The sequence below is a fragment of the Colius striatus genome, chromosome 4, assembly GCF_028858725.1.
Source record: "Colius striatus isolate bColStr4 chromosome 4, bColStr4.1.hap1, whole genome shotgun sequence".
Taxonomy (NCBI): Eukaryota; Metazoa; Chordata; class Aves; order Coliiformes; family Coliidae; genus Colius; species Colius striatus.
In genome coordinates this window covers 85,140,866-85,159,014 of record NC_084762.1, presented here as the reverse complement: position 1 = coordinate 85,159,014, position 18,149 = coordinate 85,140,866, and the positions used below count along the sequence as shown (strand labels likewise).

Sequence of the window (18,149 nt, the reverse complement as noted above, 5' to 3'; positions counted from 1 at the left end):
GTGAAGGAATAAACGTCTCCTTGCTGAGTGTGTGTGGTTTTAAAGAGGTGACGTGGAAACCGGGAGCCATGTCTGTTTGAAAATATCACAAACCAGATCTCCTCAAATGCCTTTTTTTTTCTCTGGTACACAAAACCGAGTTTCACCGATTCCTCCGATGCATTGAATGTGGAGAAGTGGCTTTGGCTGAACAGCCAGCGTGAGGTCAGCTTCACGTGCGAGTGAGCGCAGCTGCTCGGTGCTGAACTGTTCTGCTGTGTCAGCAGGCCAGGGACGTTCACATGATCTTTCTCATTAAGGCAGATGCTCTTTATTATCACATTTAAAATATGTGGAGTGGGAACTACCCCAATATTTGGGGAGTAGGAACCAGCTCCCGGCTGAAGTCGCCGTCACTGTGCTTTTTGGCTGCTTTTAACCTGTGCCTTTTGCTCAGAGAAGAAGGATCTGAGAGGAGTGCTTTCTGTTGAGCCCTGCATCTCTGGGGTGAGCCTGGCTTGCTCACAGTAGCTCCCTGCTGAGGCAGTGCCGCTGGTGTGTGTCGACGTGACTCCTCACACCCAGCAGCAGAGGGGCTGGAGACCTGCTTCTCACCGCAGGCCCAGCACCAAACCCACGCACCTGTCCCTGCCTGAAGGCAGCACAAGTGTTTCTGTGCTGTATCTTATGTCAGTCCTGAAAAATTACACCCCCAGTGAAGGAGTGACCGGTGCGTGGGCCTGGAGATGCGTGCGGGTAGTCAGTACAGCTTGGGCTTTGGCCAAATAGCTTTACTCGGTTAGGGGGAAAAAATGAGGGAAAAAAAGAATGCTTATTCAAGAATCCGTCAGCTGAAGGAGTTATGAAAAGCCCTGGATTATGCACGCAGTCACCTTTTTTTAAACAGTTACCTTTTTTGTTTACAGTGTTATCAGCGATTCCAAAATGCTGCGATTCAGTCGATATTTTCACAAGAGACCAGCTGGCCTTGTGGGTTGTTTCCCCTCTCCCAGCCTCCTCTTCCCAGCCCCTTCCATCTTCCATTTGTTTTCATAACAATACTGTCAACTACTATTTTTAAGAATTTCAAATACCAAGTCCCTTTGTGCACTGCCTTATTTTCCTTTCTACCCTAGAAAGTCCCCTCTAAAGCGACGTTAAATCCCTTCCTGGGGGCTTGGCGTGGCTTTGAAACACTGCTGGTGGTGGTCTCCACTCTGTCCCATGATGGTTTCTAACATTTTTGATTGTTTAATGATTTGTTGCACTTCAAATACTGGTTAAAATTGAAACCTTAGAATATTATATGTTTCTGCTGCACTAATGTTGAACTGTTAGCATTGTGACTAATTCCTCTCCCGTGTGTGTTTCTTTACAGGCTCAGTGCTGAGCTGATGTTCATTACCTTAAAATAGTTACTCGGTAGAAGAAAGATGGAAAAAGGGAATGAAATTGTGTGTCGCACCTAGTTGATTTGTGTCTTTGGGTGAAAATAAAGGTCAGTGGTAGCAGTAATTTTCTTCTTAGTGATTTTCAGTTTTCCTAACTGAAAGCCAAATAGGAAAAAACATAATCACGGTGAAGCCTGTCTTAAGGGACTAACTTGGAAGAGGGCCCACGAAACAGCCTGTAATAATGACGTGTTCTGAACCGGAGGAAACAGTACAAATAACACGGCAATTGTAACTGCTCTCAGTATTTCAGTTTCATTTCAGCAGCAGCCCAGAGCCTCCAGATGAAGTCCAGCTGGGAAGATTTCTGTGCAGGCATCGCACCCAGCACCCACAAACAGCAGAGACAATGGCCCGCAGAAGCCCTGTGATGGAAGTAGCTCATAATCTCTTTTTCTTGGCGACACCATGAAGTCAAACACTGCATCGCTGATGGATGGTTTATGGCGTTCCTTCTTCTAAAGTCATTTCACTTGCAGTGATTTGGGAAAGGGAGCAGTTGCAGTCCAAATCCATTCTCAATTTCTGCATTTTATTTGTATTTGTTCATTCCCTCTGCTTCACCTCACAGTTCCTGCAGGCAGTGATACTTGCACAAGGCAAATATGAAGCCGTAGAAGCTAAACTTAATAGCAGTTTCCACTGGTCTTTTCCAGCAGCGCAAAAGCTGCATGGGAAACGAGGCACCAGAGAACCAACAAAACAAGGTTGTTTCCCTTCTGGAGGCGGCTTCCCCTGCCAGCCTTCATGTGGAAAAGGAGAGAGGGACTGGAAAAACCCACGAGTTGTGAGGGTCACTCGAGGGCTGTCCTAAAGCGCTGGCTATACTTCTTCCATGTAGCTTTTTTTTCCTGTCTAATTCTTTAGATTTGTTTCTCTTTGTTCCTGCGAGACAGCCATATTGTAGGAAGTCAGCTCAATTTAATGGCTGTTACCACGATAGAGATCTACAGCAGCCAAAGCTGCTCAATTGATGTCCTAGAGGAGTTGCTACCAGTGTTATTAGTCCTGCCTAGTCCTGAAAGCTCCAGTAGTAAAGTTCTAACCTAAAGTGGTAACAAATCCACTGTGATCTCCACGGCCTAGTTTCATCACAAGCAGCAATTAAGCAACAAGCATAATTGTGGCTAGAGGAAGTTAATGAGTTTTCAGAAAAACTGATAAAACCAAGAAAAGTGCATAGGAGGAGACATAGAAACTTGACCATGTCCAACAGTGAGTGTTGTGGGGTTTTATCCAGTTAGAGCAGCATATGACCAGAAGTGCTGCCCTTGGCCATGACTGCTGCATCTATATGGTATCCATGGACCATCAAGGTACAGCCTGGGGGTATGCACCACAGGGCAGAGGGAAGCAGGTCAGACACATGATTTGCATCGGTGCAAGTGAGGAACCTCATGAGGTTCAGCAAGGGCAAGTGCAGAGTCCTGTACCTCAGGGGGATCAAACCCATGCACCAGTACAGGCTGGGGATTGACCTACTGGAGAGCAGCTCTGCAGAGAGAGAGCTGGGAGTCCTGGTTGATAATAAACTGACCATGAGCCAGCAGTGTGCCCTCGTGGCCAAGAAGGCCAATGGCATCCTGGGATGCATCAAGAAGAGTGTGGCCAGCAGGTCAAGGGAGGTTCTTCTCCCCCTCTCCTCTGCCCTGGTGAGGCCTCATCTGGAGTCCTGTGTCCAGTTCTGGGCTCCTCAGCTCAAGAGGGATAGAGAACTTCTGGAGAGAGTCCAGCACAGGACCACCAAGATGATCAGTGGACTGGAGCATCTTCCTTACAAGGAAAGGCTGCAGGAACTGGGGCTGTTGAGACTGAGGAAGGATCTCACTAATACTTGTCAGTATTTGGAAAGGGCATGTCAAGGGGATGGGGCATCACCTTTTTCTGTAGTATCCAGTGACAGGACTGAGGGTAACGGACAAAAGCTGGAACACAAAATGTTCCACTTAAGGAAAAACTTCTTTCCCGTTCAGGTGAGGGAGCCCTGGCACAGGCTGCCCAGAGAGGGTGTGGAGTGTCCTCCTCTGGAGGTTTTCAAAACCCAGCTGGACACGTTCCTGAGTGACCTGATAACTGTGAATCTGCCTTAGCGGGGGGTTGGACCAGATGATCCTTAGAAGTCCCTCCTAATCCCTACTGTTCTGTGATTGTGTGAAGTGTGCAGGCTCACACAGGAGGATGAGCACTTTAGGATTCTTCCTGGCTTCTGATCACCATCTCCTTTCTCTCTTTCCAAAAAACTTTTTTCCTCTTCTCAACAGCATTCTGGTCAAACCCAAGGGCATGCTCGTTCTCATCATTTATCTTACTAGACAGAAAATAGTTGCAAAGCCCATTAATAGCTGAACACATCTGTGCATAGCGTGCCCTTTTGGCAGTAACAACTTTGCTGGGTTTTGTGAGGCCTGAGGGGGAAGGACTACGGCCTAGTTAATATGGCTTGCCAGGGGTTTGAAAGGTTGTGCTGTTTTAAGGTAGGGCAAGCAAAAGAACCATCTTTTGAGGTATGTGTCCTCTCCTGTCTTTCTGAAGGACCCCTGAAAATTTTTTGGCGTCTGTTAACAACGGATAATTCTTGCTCTGCTTCCCATGATGCACAGCCCCTTGCCTCCTCTGTCCTTTTTGTTGTGTTTTACTGGAAGTGTGGAGTAGCTTACATTTTACATTTACATTACATTAATTTGCAAAGAAACCAGATTCCATGGTTTTTACTCTTCTGGAAAGATCAGATCCCCTGTGTGCTGAGCGCAGTGGCTGGAGCAAAGCCCCACCTCCCTAGTCATCTCCTCCTGCCTGATTTCCTGACTGATGCCCTTCTGCTCTGTTTTCCAGGTACTCTTTTCCCTCTGCAGAGCGTGAGGGTACCAAAGCACTTTTCCCCTTTTGGATTAAGGAGTCATTTTAGTTCCTGCATTTGTCTTTTCTCAGCCCTGGTTTTACCTTCCTCAAGGACAGATCTGGTTTTAGCAAGTGTATCTTCCTCATGGTCATGTTTGGCTGAACTGGTTGTCATACAGCTTGAGATGGATGGAGGTTCATCCTGATTCTACCAGCACTACTCTAAAGAGTTTGAGACAAGTATTCTTTGGTCTCAGATTTGGGTGAGTAGCTTCTGGTAGTTCAGGGAAGTTGGTTCTTTGCCGTCCTCACTGTGAACACTTCAGTATTCAAGGAGGGTTGCTCTTGAGCTCTGCAGTTGCATCTCAGACCATCACAGTAACATATGCTAGAGCTCACCTGAGCTTTAGCTGCAGCTTTGTTTGCAGTTTGTAGTAGTGATAACCTCTATATGCCCCCAGCCATGAAATGTTATTTGTATTACTCTCCTGTATTAATCATAGACACTATCCCCTTAGGGGTGACACCATGCAAAGAGAATGAAAGATAGTCTCTGCTGGAAAGAACTTCCAACCTAAATAAAGGGTAAGAGACAAGGATACAGACAGATAATGTCAGCAAATAAAAACCTGCTCCTCTTCATTAACATGTTTAGGGAAGAGCCTGTGTTATGACTGTCAAAAAAGAAAACAAATCTTACCTCAAGGTATGAAGAGTGTCTGGAAGAATCCACTTAAGGATTCAGGAGCCACCCATCTTTTGTGGAATGCTGCCTGTGGGCCTTGCTGCCCTCTTCACTGCAGGCAGCTGTCTTGCTTTGGAGAGGGAATTAGTTTGTCTTTTGCTTTCTTCCAAGGGCAGGTCTTTTCCAGCACATTTTAATAAAGCTATAAACCATGTGAGAGCAGCAATATGGCTCAGCCAAGGTGTGTGGGTAGTGCCTACTAAGACAGGGCCTTAGTTGCCAACTGAGGTTTCTTGTTTCTACTGTGTGTGCTTGACAGTCTCTGAAACCTTTGTGGTGTGTGTTCTCCCGGCATAAGAGTGGCTAGGCTGTGGCAAGGACCCATGGAGGCTATCACAAATAATAATGATAACTAAAGAAGCTTTGGGAGGGAACCTTATGAACTAACTTTGCCTCAGAGTAGACTGGGAGGTGTGGAGAAGGGCTGTTGGGATCTAGACAAGTGCCATCTGCCACACCGTATTGTCTTTTCCTGGCCAAAAGACTCAGGCAGTAGGGTAGTGTGACAAGTTCCTGCCTACCTCTTGAGTTGTTTTCACCACCTAGGCTTCCCCTGGCTTACCCTGAGTACAGGATGAAGCACATAAGCCAGCCTCTCTTGCTCCCCAAGGATAAAGCTGGGTGACAGCCACCAATGCCAGTGTGGCGAGGCACGCACATGGGAACAGCTACTGGAGCTGTGCCACTGCACAGCAGCTTGCTCAGCCACTGCAGCTTACCTGTGTCATTTGTTTTACTGGTCCAATGTTCATGTGCCAAAACAAGGGGTTTAGACTGGTGGCAGATTAACACCTTGGCTGCCTTTAGGAAGAGATTAATTTATGGCTTCTTTTTATCTCTGAAGCTGCCTACATAGAGCAGCTGCAGAAGCACAGGCCCTCAGAGAGTATGTGTATCTGTAAGCCCCCTCAAAGCTGCCTCTTCCAGAGATGTCATTTTCTTCGGCGTGAGGCCAAGAGTAGCAGCATCACGGCAAATCACGCCATGCAAACTCAGGCTAACAGCCTAAGTACAGTGGGAATTTGTATTCTGGCAGCTACACTGATGACTCGGGTCTTAAGGGAGAAACTGAGCACATCTCCAGCACTGACAGGGCACGGGAATTTCCTAAAGTTGCTTTTTTTTTCTGTAACTAATAACACGAGGAGCCTTTTAGATGTCTGAGGTGGGGGAAGGGGAAAGCCAGGCAAGGGAGGACAGTAGAACAGAGCCAATATTATGCCCATTACTTCTGACTGAAGTCATGCAGTCAGCTGCTAAGCCCTCCGAGAGGTGCTGGGGAATCACTGCTCTATCACTGATGGACCAGACAAAGGCATTCTCAGCATTGCAACACAGAGCCTTTGCAGACCACGTTGGTATCCTCAGAGGCAAGGATGACCGGAACCCCCAGCCCTGGAGGACTCTGCAATCCAAGCTGTCAGCCAACTGGCTGCTCTGGGATTTGCCCCTGGGAGTGCCTTGCTCATTTTCACTTTGATTACTCATGTTTCTTTTTGTTCTCAGGTTTTCTTTTTCTTTCTGATTTGTTCTTAGTCCTCTCGCTGGGTTCCTGTTCTCTGCTCATTAGCCTGGTGTGCTGCAGTGGGACTGGCAGTCCTGGAGGAGCACAAAAGGAATGCCTGTGTCCAGTGAATGTGAAGTGCAGCCTGTTCAAATGCTCATGCAAACCTCCTCAGCCTGACTCCCTTGTGCTCTCCCTACAGCAGTGCATTGCACTGGGCTGGGGGCAGGAGGAAGCCAGACGGTTTTAGTGTACACATACTCTGTGTAGCTCTGACTGTGCTCACATACCTTGATGCTTGTGACAAAAAGACTGGTGCGTGTCAAGCAAACTCATGACTCTCTCCAGACTTCCTTGCTAAGCAATTTCCTATGTTCAGGAAGGCTTGTTTGCCAAAGAGCAAGTTTAAAAGCAAGAGAAGTCTCAACCCCCTTTTATTTTTGCCATTAAACTTACTTGCCAAAGCTGAGTTTCTACTCAGGGTTTTTTGCCAGCTGATGCTAAGTCCAGTCACAGCAATGCTGGTATGGAAGGATATTTTGAGCATATATCCACTTAGAATAAAAAAAACAAACCCAAACCTGGAATACACATTTTAATTGTCTACTAGAAGGAAACCTTTAAAGTTATCCATACGAGCAGTGCTTTGGCCTCAAAAGCTTTTCTGGTATAGACAGGTTCATTAGTTCATTTTACAGGTTAAGGTAGTACGACTTTTCAGCTCACCTTTTCCAGACTTGTGTGGAGATTAAATAGGGCAAAGTGGACCTTCCTGCATGGACAGACTGGCAAGGTGGAGCGAGCAAACAGCACTCTGCAGGTATTGTGAGGCAGGGCTGGGGTAGCTACAGCTTCACTCGGGTGATGTTCATGAGCAGCAGTGCCCAAGAATCCTTATGTGTTGAAAAAGCGTTAGTCTTCACTTTGTGGCGTCCCCGTTTCCCACAGAGTGCAGGGCCGTTTGGGAAATCCTGTCTTGAAATCCGCTTCTGCTTTGGGGCACAACTTAAATGGGAAACTTACAGAAACTTACCCCCACACGGGCACCAGGCCCTGATACCAACAGAACAACTCCACAACGATGCAATTAATTTATTAAAGCACAGGGCGCTTTGGTTCAACTCTTTCTCACAAGACCTTACAACGTTTCTATGACAGTGACTTGTGACCAACCACCCCGCCAGCACTGGCAGGTGCTAGGGCCGCGCTGCCCGTCGGAGAGCGCCGCTCGTACCCGCTTTACACCCCTCTCCTCAAACCCCGAGTCACTGCCAGAGAAGCGGAGTCACACGCGGTCTGCACGCCGCAGCCTCTGCCCCGCGCAGCTCAGGGCTCGGTGCCCGCGGAGGTTCGGCCGCCCCGCGCCGCTCTGGGCTCGGTGCCCGCGGAGGTTCGGCCGCCCCGCGCAGCTCAGGGCTCGGTGCCCGCGGAGGTTCGGCCGCCCCGCGCAGCTCAGGGCTCGGTGCCCGCGGAGGTTCGGCCGCCCCGCGCAGCTCAGGGCGCGGTGCCCGCGGACGTTCGGCCGCCCCGCGCCGCTCTGGGCTCGGTGCCCGCGGAGGTTCGGCCGCCCCGCGCAGCTCAGGGCGCGGTGCCCGCGGAGGTTCGGCCGCCCCGCGCAGCTCAGGGCGCGGTGCCCGCGGAGGTTCGGCCGCCCCGCGCAGCTCAGGGCTCGGTGCCCGCGGACGTTCGGCCGCCCCGCGCAGCTCAGGGCGCGGTGCCCGCGGACGTTCGGCCGCCCCGCGCAGCTCAGGGCGCGGTGCCCGCGGACGTTCGGCGGCCCCGCGCAGCTCAGGGCGCGGTGCCCGCGGAGGTTCGGCCGCCCCGCGCAGCTCAGGGCTCGGTGCCCGCGGACGTTCGGCCGCCCCGCGCCGCTCAGGGCTCGGTGCCCGCGGACGTTCGGCCGCCCCGCGCCGCTCCGGGCTCGGTGCCCGCGGAGGTTCGGCGGCCCCGCGCAGCTCAGGGCTCGGTGCCCGCGGAGGTTCGGCCGCCCCGCGCAGCTCAGGGCTCGGTGCCCGCGGACGTTCGGCCGCCCCGCGCAGCTCAGGGCTCGGTGCCCGCGGAGGTTCGGCCGCCCCGCGCAGCTCAGGGCTCGGTGCCCGCGGACGTTCGGCCGCCCCGCGCAGCTCAGGGCTCGGTGCCCGCGGACGTACGGCCGCCCCGCGCAGCTCAGGGCTCGGTGCCCGCGGAGGTTCGGCGGCCCCGCGCAGCTCAGGGCTCGGTGCCCGCGGAGGCTCGGCCGCCCCGCGCAGCTCAGGGCTCGGTGCCCGCGGACGTTCGGCCGCCCCGCGCAGCTCAGGGCTCGGTGCCCGCGGACGTTCGGCCGCCCCCCGCCGCCGCTGTCGGAGCAGCTGCCGGGCTCGGTGCCGGGCTCGGTGCCCGGCAGGCGGCGCGCTGCGGCGGCTGCGCTGAGGGCGGAGCGGGGCGGCGCGGAGCCGCGGGATGGAGGCGCTGCCGGAATGGCCGTTTGAGGACTCGCTGTTCGCCCCGAGCCGGGAGCGGGGCCCGGGCGGCGGGGCCGAGCAGCCCTGCGCCGCGAAGCACTGCGAGCCCCGCGTGAGGAGCCGGGGGCGGCGGGGGGGCCGCGGCGGGGGGGGCCGGGCCCGGCGGGGAGGCCGCGGCCCGCGCTGACGGGCTCGTGCTGTGCCCGCAGTGGTTCCTCGGCGAGGCGGGCGGCGGGGAAGGCGCCGGCGGGCTGACGGCCAGCAAGTTCCGGGCGGACTGGGCCTACCGACAGCAGGAGTTTGAGGTATTTCCAGGGGTCCCGCACGGCCCGGGGCCTGGGCCCAGCCCGGGCCCGGGCGGGTGGAAGTTGCGGGGATAGAAACGAGGGCGATCCTACGGCCGCCGGTGTGCTGACTGAAAGCTTCCCGGCTGCGCTACAGTCTGGAGGTGCAGAGTGTGTGACAGCCGCGTTCTGGCACAGTCCTCCAGCCGGGTGCCATCATCTTCCCAGGAGTCAGTGTGAAGTCAGTGTAAACTGGCCAGAGATGCTGCTTTGCACGTGGAGCTGATTCACACATCCGAGCGGTTCAGCAGCGAGCAGAGCTCGTGTTTGCGGCCATGGAAGTTATGTCAGTGTTCCTGGGGTTAATACCGTGTCCCACAAAGGCTGTCAGGCTGTTGGCAGCCGCTGTCTGCTGCTCACCTTTCTCAGAGCTCCCTCCGCTGTCAGGTGAAAGCAACCCGGAGTTACCAGGCTCCTGGTAGTTGGCTTATGAGCCTCATCATGGTCCCACCTCTCTCCTGCCTCCCCTTGCTCTGGATGGCTGTTTGTGCCTTTGAGGTGCATTTATGTTCCCCATTTCTGTTTTAACTGGTGTAGTCCCAGACCCTGCCGTTGGTTCCTACTTCCTGAGCTGCATTCCTGAACATCAGTACTCTCCTACCTCTATAGTCCTAGCTGCAGAATCCAGCCTTGTTTCCTGGATGAAATAAGCCTCTTCTACCCTTGTTTCAACTGTAGTTGTGTCTTTTTCCAGGCTATGGTTTGCATCACAGGCCCTCTGATTTCAAAGCCTTCGGGCCAGCTTCTGACTTTACTCTTTTTGCCTTGCCTATTGGATTTGTGGATCTTTTTGTACCTCAGTTTGCACTGACTTCTGCTTTTTAATGTTATTCCAGCTCTACTGCTGCCTTGTCTATACCCAACAGATGCCATCCACTCTCAGTTGAGAAGCCCTGTGGGGATTCATAAAAATGTGCTGAGAAGAAAGACACCTCAGGGAGGGGTCAGACATGGCTGCTGACCCTCAGGAGGAGCAGATTGCTCCGTGCTGTGTGCTGTGCTGCCCTCTCAGGAGAGAATTACAGCCCTTCAGATCTGCTCTGGAACAGACCGTTGCTTCCAAACCCTTTTCTGTCCCAGTGACCCATGTTAAAAGTGTCTAGTCTTCAGTCTTAGTGCCAACCTGGATCACTGTGACAGAGCCAGAACTAGATTGCACATAAAATTACAGATTTGAGAGCAAGAGCAGTGACCTTTCAAAGGGATCTGGCGATAAGTAAATGGGGTAGTAATCTCTTCACTTGTTGTGAGTTCTTGTTTATATCAGCCTAGGCCACTTGACAGGGCCCATTAAATGGATACAGATGACTGTCAAGGCCGCTTGGGATTTGTAATGCCTGATCTTTGCCAGGTTATATCCCTTTGTTGTGTGACAGGGCCAATGCTGTGTCCTCCAGCCCTCTTCTGGTCCGTTTTTACCATGGCCACTGCACTCCCTGGGGCAGGGGGGAGCTCCCTCTTTTGCTTGAGAAGGAGTTTGAGTTTAACACCAGGGAAGAAAAACATTTCAGCCATTTGGCTTGGAAGTATTTTGAGTGTGTCACCTGGAAGCTCTTTCTGTTAGAAGCAGTCCAGTTTGCAAGGAAGAATAAAATACTCCTTTTGAGAGATGGGAGAATAGGCACTGCTTTTTAGTCTTCTGGTCTGAGCACTTGGTTGATGGGGGAGGAATCATGATTCCAGTGTTAGCTTCACTGAATACTTAATGTATTTAAATGTTAATTGGAATCCTGGTGAGTGCCCTGAGCATTAAGCTACAGAAGAAGTATTGCTCATTCTTGTCTTTCTTCTTTGCCCAATTAGTATTTAACTATTTCATGCAAATCAGAACCACCCTACAGGAGCCATGGAGATTTCACCTTCCTGGTGGCAGTCTCTGGCATTCTCTGACTTGCAGGTTATTCGTGTGAGGTGAGATACCTGCAAGTTCAAATCTTCCTGTAGAAAATGTCCTGGATTTGAAACAGAGTCCCCCAAATTTAGGATGAGTGCTCTGATCATTGACTTAGTAGCTGGGGGAAATATGCTTTGTGTCACATATTGTCCAGGCTGGTAGATGATCCCTTCTGCATCAGGCCTGGTGAGGCAGAGGTGGTCAGTGTGTGGTCAGTCCTGACATGAGTTAGGATTGAGTTTACTCCTCACTGTCTCAACTTGGCTTTGCATTACTGGGGCCCTCGTCTGTGTCTGAGTCTGGAGAAAGGAAACTGGACTGCACCTCCTGTCACCCTTTGTGACTGTCAGGCTTGCTTATAAATGAAAATCTCTCACTGTTTTTGGCTTTTTTTGTTGACCCTCCTAGAAAGCCCTGTGTGAATACTCCAACTGCTTGCTGCTCTTACCTCCCAGCAACATAGCGATGAGACGAGATGTCCAGGAAGGCCAGGCTCGGTGTTTATCTCGCTTAGGAAGGCACAAGGAGGCTCTGGATATTGCAGAAGAAATGGTAAAGAATGCAATCTTTCTTTTAGGCTTTGAATATGAAAATGTTGCCAGTAGTTCTTTTATATGGACCATTTTCTGGAAAAATAATCTTAATGTGTGTAATCCTTCAGGATGTTCAGTGCTCAGAGTGTTTGGTAAACAGAGGGTAACTGTCACTGCAGATATAATCACTCTTTAGAAACCAGAACACCCTGTACCACAATGAGCTCCCTGTGTAGGGAGGCTGGTAGTCCTGGAAGGGACTAAATATCATGCTCTGCCAGGCAGAATTAATGTAATGTAATAGGAATTATAAGAAAAGGGGCTAAATGAGTGCTTAAATCTCTCCACTGTAAAAGTGACAGTTCAGAACTGCCCTTTATTTCCATAGCCTTGCTGCCAGACTGCCACCAGGAAGAGGATCTAAGCACAAATTGAGTTCTTCCCATAAAGGAACGAGTCTAGAGGCTCTGAAGTCTGCTAGAATTTTACCACTGCTGTTTATTTTATAGAAAAGGTGTTTATCCTACAAAGAAGGGCAACTGTGTAAAACTCTGGAGGCAAATAAACAAATGGCAGCATTCGGGGCCTTCTTGCCTCAGGCTGGGGCAGGGCAGCTGGAGGGCACACTGCTGGCTTGGCCCTGCACCACCTGTACCCGTATCCTTCTTAAACACAGCTTTGCACGATCTTAAAGTCTCCTGTAGTGATATTTGTGTGTCGGTGTTCAGGGAGACATTTGCTGAGGCTCTGAATGAAGGAGGATTCTGTTCTGCTCCTGTTTTTAATCTGTTTCTTTTGTTTCTAGAGACACGGCGCTACTAACACAGATCACTTAACGTCAGTTCTCAGCTTGCAGTTTGCCATTTACCAGGGTCTGGACGATGTAGAAAAAAAGATCACGTGTCTGCAGCAACTGATCAGCTTGCATCCTTTCAACCCTTGGTACTGGAAGTCACTTGCTGAAGCTTATATGAGCCTTTTACAGAGTTTGTCTCCATTAGTCGTTCCAGAAACAAATGTAAAGCAGTCTGAAAAAGTTAGTGTATGTAACAGCTGTTTCAAAACATCACCTGGAAGAGAGATTGATTTGCAGCCTCACAGATCAGATGGCCAGAAAGAAGGCCCTTGGTCCAGCATTGCTGCAGAAACAAAGAGAGAGAATGCAGTGACTTGTAGCAGCAGCCAAGCTGTAAAAGAATTCCTCTGCACTTTGGAAGAACCAGAAAGGACGGACAAAGGGAAACGCGCAGCCTCCAAGTCCTGGGAGCAGAATGTGTTGGAGAAAGTTGCCATAAAGGCATGTGCCTCATTTATTAGAGCAAGGTAACTAAAGGTATTGTTAGAATAATGTTCACTTCTCCCAATTGAGAACAACTTAAAGCATATTTTTCCCAGTCTTGCTATTTCCAGTTTAGATTTTCAATGGAGATGTTTTGTTTCAGCATTGGCAATGCTAACCTAGAAGCACCCTGCTGTCACTTCAGATCTGGAAAGCAAAATCCACTAGCATGGTAGCTGTGAACAATCTAAATCTGAGTGGAAAGAGTAAACCAGTGTCTTGCACTGTTGTGAAGCAAAGTGCTTTTTAATGACCTTATTAGAGGAATCTTTTCAAGTAATTACATACAAAAGGGCTTGTTCCTCAGCAAATGCTCCTGTTAGAGCGTGGCTGCTTCCTGGTTTGGTATTAAAGATGCAGCAGCAGAAGTGCCCCAAAGGGAAGGCTGGCCAGTCTTCCTTCTGTGAGTGCCACCTGTCTTATTTGCTTGAAGCCTTATGCTTGAGTGAAAATGTATTTTATAATAATACCCCAATCTGCATAATGGATGAGGCTGAAAAATGAACTCTCTGACAGCTGATTGGCAGGGCTGCATTAAAATGCTCTTTCCTTTTCTTCCCTCTCTCCCTCGAACTCTTACACACAACAAAAATCCCACAAACATTATAATCTTTCAAAGGGATAATTAGCAACTGGTTTTGTTAAAATAGTCCTGTATTCCCCCCCCTTTCCTCTCAGTAATGTATTAGTCACCAAATGGAGCCATTTTATCAACTTCCACAAATGTTTACAGAGGACACTTCATAACTGGCCTGTTAGGGCAAGATTTAAGAAATGTAAAAAAAGACAGAGTAGCTCTTAACTGTACTCAGACTTTGCTATCTGGGAGAAGGGAATAGTTGTACTAGTGATACTGAATATTAATGCTCATCATATTCACAACTACAGTAATTTGTGTTGCTTGTTTCAGGATGTGTGGTTCAGCATTGTACATTTCCTTGCTTGGCTGCACAGTTTGTGGTCTATATTTGCAATTAGACCCGTCCAAGGGAAGCTTCTCCCCTGCCCAGGGCTTCTGCATTAAATAAGTGTTTTACTCTTTTCAGGTCTGTTGGATTTTTAAGTGAGGTGTGGGTGTTGCACAAATACAGGTGCAGGATACGTTGTACCTGGAAGAGGGATGTTAGTATTGCTTTTTGTAGGAAATGAGGTTTTGAGTTAAAGCATGCTGAATTATTGACTCCTGGTTTTGCCAACAAAAAGCAAAATAATTGGAGAAATGGTTCTGTTTCATTTTCACTGAGATTTCATTCTTCCTTGCTTTATGTCGATGCCAGTTTTGAAACAGAAACACTTTACAAATACTTTTCATTTTTACCTGGAATTTCTCACTCAAAACTTTCCTGAGTTTACAGGATGGTTTTCTGTCTCAGATTGTGTAAGTTCTGGTGTTTGTAATGCTCACATTAAAACTTTAGGACCTTAAGTCTTCATAAATATACATTATAACCTTCATTCTAACACCTGGTTCACTGAGCTTCAGTAAACGTGAGGAAAATATTGATTGCTGTTCTTTGTGCATGAGGCTTGAATGGAACACGGTTTCAATAACGATATGGCCATGTCCCAGCAGTCCCTTGGTTGAATATACTCAGCTCTTTCCCCTGCTGACAGACAGGTTTTACAGTCTTTGTGTGAGGAGGACTCTGGAAACTGCTCTTTCTGGCTGAGCAGTTGGTGATGGGTCCTTCTGTGACATGAAGCCACGTTGTGAGCACAACCTCTAACCTTCACTGAATCATAGTGGTGACTTCTGGGGCCCTGCCTTGAACAGAAAACAGAGGTGAATGATTTTAGAAAATATCCCAAGGTTGCCCTGTTTGATATTTGTCTAAAGCCCCCAGATTTCTAGCTTTTGGGGTTACAAAGATAATCACTGCCACAGGCAAAGATGCGCTGTTTTGTTATTAGGCCTTGGCAAGGATGTGGGAAGCCTGATGTACTGGGGTAACACAAGCACATCCCATCTTGGCTTTTGAATGCTGCCTCAGATACATGAGGAGAAAAAATGTTTGCCCAGAGCAACCAGAGGTCCTTGGCATGTTGTTTTTCCAAAGCACTCCTGTGTGTCTGTCGCAGCAGAGATGTACCATACCTACAGTAGGTCTCCACAAGCGTGCTCATTTCTTGGCAGTTTCCACAGCTGGCAAAAGTCAGAAAAGGAAGAGCTGGTTTTCAGTGTTGTATTTTGGTTGTTTTTAGGTTTACTGTCTTACTCTTTCGCCAGCTGTGCCTTTTTTTTTAACTGCCTTTTTCACTGCAGGCTTTTACTTCAACTTACTCAGTTGCAACAGTCATCCTTTGCGCTAGAGAATAACATAAAAGGTCAAAGAGAACTTGATGACAAAGTGGCACAACTTGGTTTCAATGAAAGCTCCTTGCTGCTGATGACCCAGGTAAGGGGATGTTTCATCCTGTGCAAGCTCTCAGTTTACACGTAGGCCGGTTAAGGCACCTGAGCCAGTGCAAGCAGAGTCCTTTGAGAGTGACACTCCTCGAGCTAATTAAAACCATGCCAGGAAACAAGGTAAATTAGCTGGGGTGGGTTGCCCTGGTAGTGTGTTATCTGGAACTGACAGTGAAGCCTGTATAGCACTGGCCTGTGTCACGCAGGTGTATCTGTGTTCTGCTGAGATCCTGCTTTGGGGATTGTTCAGGGCTGTTAAGTTTCTCATTGGACCTGTATTTGCAGATGCCTCATTGCTGTGTGTTCCCTGGGATGCAGATTTTATCTTAGGAATTGTAGATGCTACAAAGTGAATCACAAGTATGAAGTGCAAGTGGAGGTTGCTTTGATGTCCACAGCAGTGTTAAATGCTCCCAGGAGAAGAATTAAGCAAAAAACCCAGAGGCAGCCTTTACCTGACTTCTTTGTTCTGTTTCATGTACAGGGTTCTAGTTTTAAAGCAATCCAAAGGAGCAGAGTAACATTGCATGAATTCATTCACTGAGATGAAACATTTTGCGTGCTATTTTTAGAGTTTCTCGCTTTTATCTGAAGGAACAAAAGGAAGCCAGAGAGCTTCTAACTTCTGAGTCAGTATTACAGCTTTAAGTTGGTGGAAGCCGAGGCGTTGCCGGGTTGGCAGGCAGTGTGGTGGGACTGCATCCATGTGAGGGCAGCAGCGTGCAGACTATCGGGTTTTGAAAGGTTAGGAAGAGACACTTCACCCCTTGCTAAGCCTTGGCGCTGTTGGACGGTGAGCAGCGAATGCAGAGTTGGTGTTGATGTTTGCACCGCTACTCAGAGAGTAAAAATCCCCCCGTAGAAGCGTAGCCAGAAGCTGGGCAGGGTGGCGCACCTGTGAAGCTTGGGCTCAGTTCTTTGCCTTTATTGCAACAGGAGACAACTTGATTGTGACTTGGAAACTTCTGGATGGTGTGTGGTTTGTGTGGCAAGAGCTCTTACAAAGAGCTGTTGTTAACCTCATATTTGCTGTTTTCTCTGCAAGTTATCTTCTTGTTTACCATCCCCTTTTCGTACTCTGCAGGTTATGGAGCAGGATCTCGTGCCAGACAAGCTGAAAGAGGAATTTCAGGGAGAGGTGAAATGCATTGGCCCAGCTGCGCTGGCGTCATTGGTAACCGCGTCAGCCACGGGATTCGAAACCAAATGGTTTGGTAATCTCCAAGATGTGTCTCATGAACAGACAGTTCTGTTCAGATATATATCTCTCACCTACAGTAACTTAAATGTTTAGTTGTATTTATTCTTGTGTCTCCCAATGATTATAGAATGATGTAAGCAATAAAGTTCATCTTACATTTTTAGGGAATTCTGGTTGTGGATCTGTTAGGAATATCTGTACATCCCTGCATTCCAGCTCTTGACATCTTACCATTGTCTTTGTTCACTGATTTGTTTATATTTAAAATACTAAGGAATGCAGGATAAGTGCAAGCTTTCAGTTCAGCTTCCAGAAGCAGCGTGGTGTCATAAACCTCACCATGTTGTGCTTGGAGTGCCTGTGATTTTCTGAGGCCTGAGATGGGGAGATCTCATTGATATTTACAAGTATCTAAAGGGTGAGTGTCAGGAGGTTGGGACATCCCTTTTCTCTGTTGTATCTAGCAGCAGGACAAGGGGTAATGGGACGAAGCTGGAACACAAAAAGTTCCATTTACACATAAGAAAAAACTATTTCACTGTTGAGGTGAGGGAGCCCTGGCACAGGCTGCCCAGGCAGGGTGTGGAGTCTCCTTCCTTGGAGGTCTTCAAGACCTGCCTGGACACATTCCTGTGTGACCTGATCTAGGTGCACCTGCTTGAGCAGGGGGGCGTTGAACTAGATGATCTCTAAAGGTCCCTTCCAACCCTACCATTCTATGATTCTGTGGAAGGCTTCATTTATGGTGTCCAGTTTGAAAGTTTCTTGGTATGAAATTCTATGTTGTTGCATTTAGAGGCTTGGACTTAACCGTTTTCTTAATGTTTAAAAATATTTCTTGATTATTGATATTGCAGTGATATACAGAGTTCAGAGATGGACTGCTAGAGATCTTAAATGCATTTACGCTGACAAATTGTCAGTAACTCCATGTGTTTTAGGAAAGAAATCTAAGTGGTAAACATTTAATTTAGAACGGGAAGGCGATTTTCTCCCTTCAAAGCGAAGTGGTTTTTGCAGGCATAGAATTAGCTTCAGTGTGCTTAGATGAGGGAGGAGGAAAAACTGTCAGGGTTGTTTATATGTACTGAAGAGTGTTTAGTCAGATCATATCCTTTGTAAAACCCTGCAAGGAAGATCTTTGCTGTGAAAGCTGGCAGTGTTGTTTCTGCATCATACAGCTCCTTATGTTACGCTTTCAGTTGATGATGACACCGCTCTGCTTTGCTTTCTGAAGCATCCGTGCTACGTGCTTTGGGCTTCTGCAGAAAAAGGCAGATGATCCAGTCTTTTCTTTTGCTTGAAATAGTTTACATTTGAGGCAGACAAGGTGTGCTCTTCCCTCCCATCCTCTCTTAAACCCTGAGACCTAAATTCTTTGTACTTTTTGTGTAAGTGATCTTTAGTTTACAACTAGGACTCTCTTGAAATAATTTGCAGCCACTTGTTTGTGCTTTCCTGTGTTTTCTTTCT

At 48.7% G+C, this 18,149-nt stretch overlaps 1 protein-coding gene across 1 annotated transcript; it reads left to right on the top strand.

Moving 5' to 3' along the window:
* The first annotated feature begins 8,948 nt into the window (after positions 1–8,948).
* On the top strand, positions 8,949–16,839 carry C4H8orf76 (chromosome 4 C8orf76 homolog). Its single transcript, XM_061995958.1, has 6 exons — positions 8,949–9,070; positions 9,168–9,263; positions 11,605–11,748; positions 12,535–13,052; positions 15,332–15,464; positions 16,560–16,839. Exons 1-6 carry the CDS (start codon positions 8,957–8,959, stop codon positions 16,767–16,769), a joined length of 1,215 nt encoding a protein of 404 aa, XP_061851942.1. The 5' UTR covers positions 8,949–8,956; the 3' UTR covers positions 16,770–16,839.
* Positions 16,840–18,149: the final 1,310 nt, after the last annotated feature.

What these genes read in the sequence shown, in the direction of transcription:
- C4H8orf76 (XM_061995958.1), top strand. Translation starts at nt 8,957, where the DNA reads ATGGAGGCGCTGCCGGAATGGCCGTTTGAGGACTCGCTGTTCGCCCCG. An exon ending in CGAAGCACTGCGAGCCCCGC is followed by an intron (nt 9,071 to 9,167) that starts GTGAGGAGCCGG and finishes CTGTGCCCGCAG; the next exon opens with TGGTTCCTCGGCGAGGCGGG. An exon ending in ACCGACAGCAGGAGTTTGAG is followed by an intron (nt 9,264 to 11,604) that starts GTATTTCCAGGG and finishes TGACCCTCCTAG; the next exon opens with AAAGCCCTGTGTGAATACTC.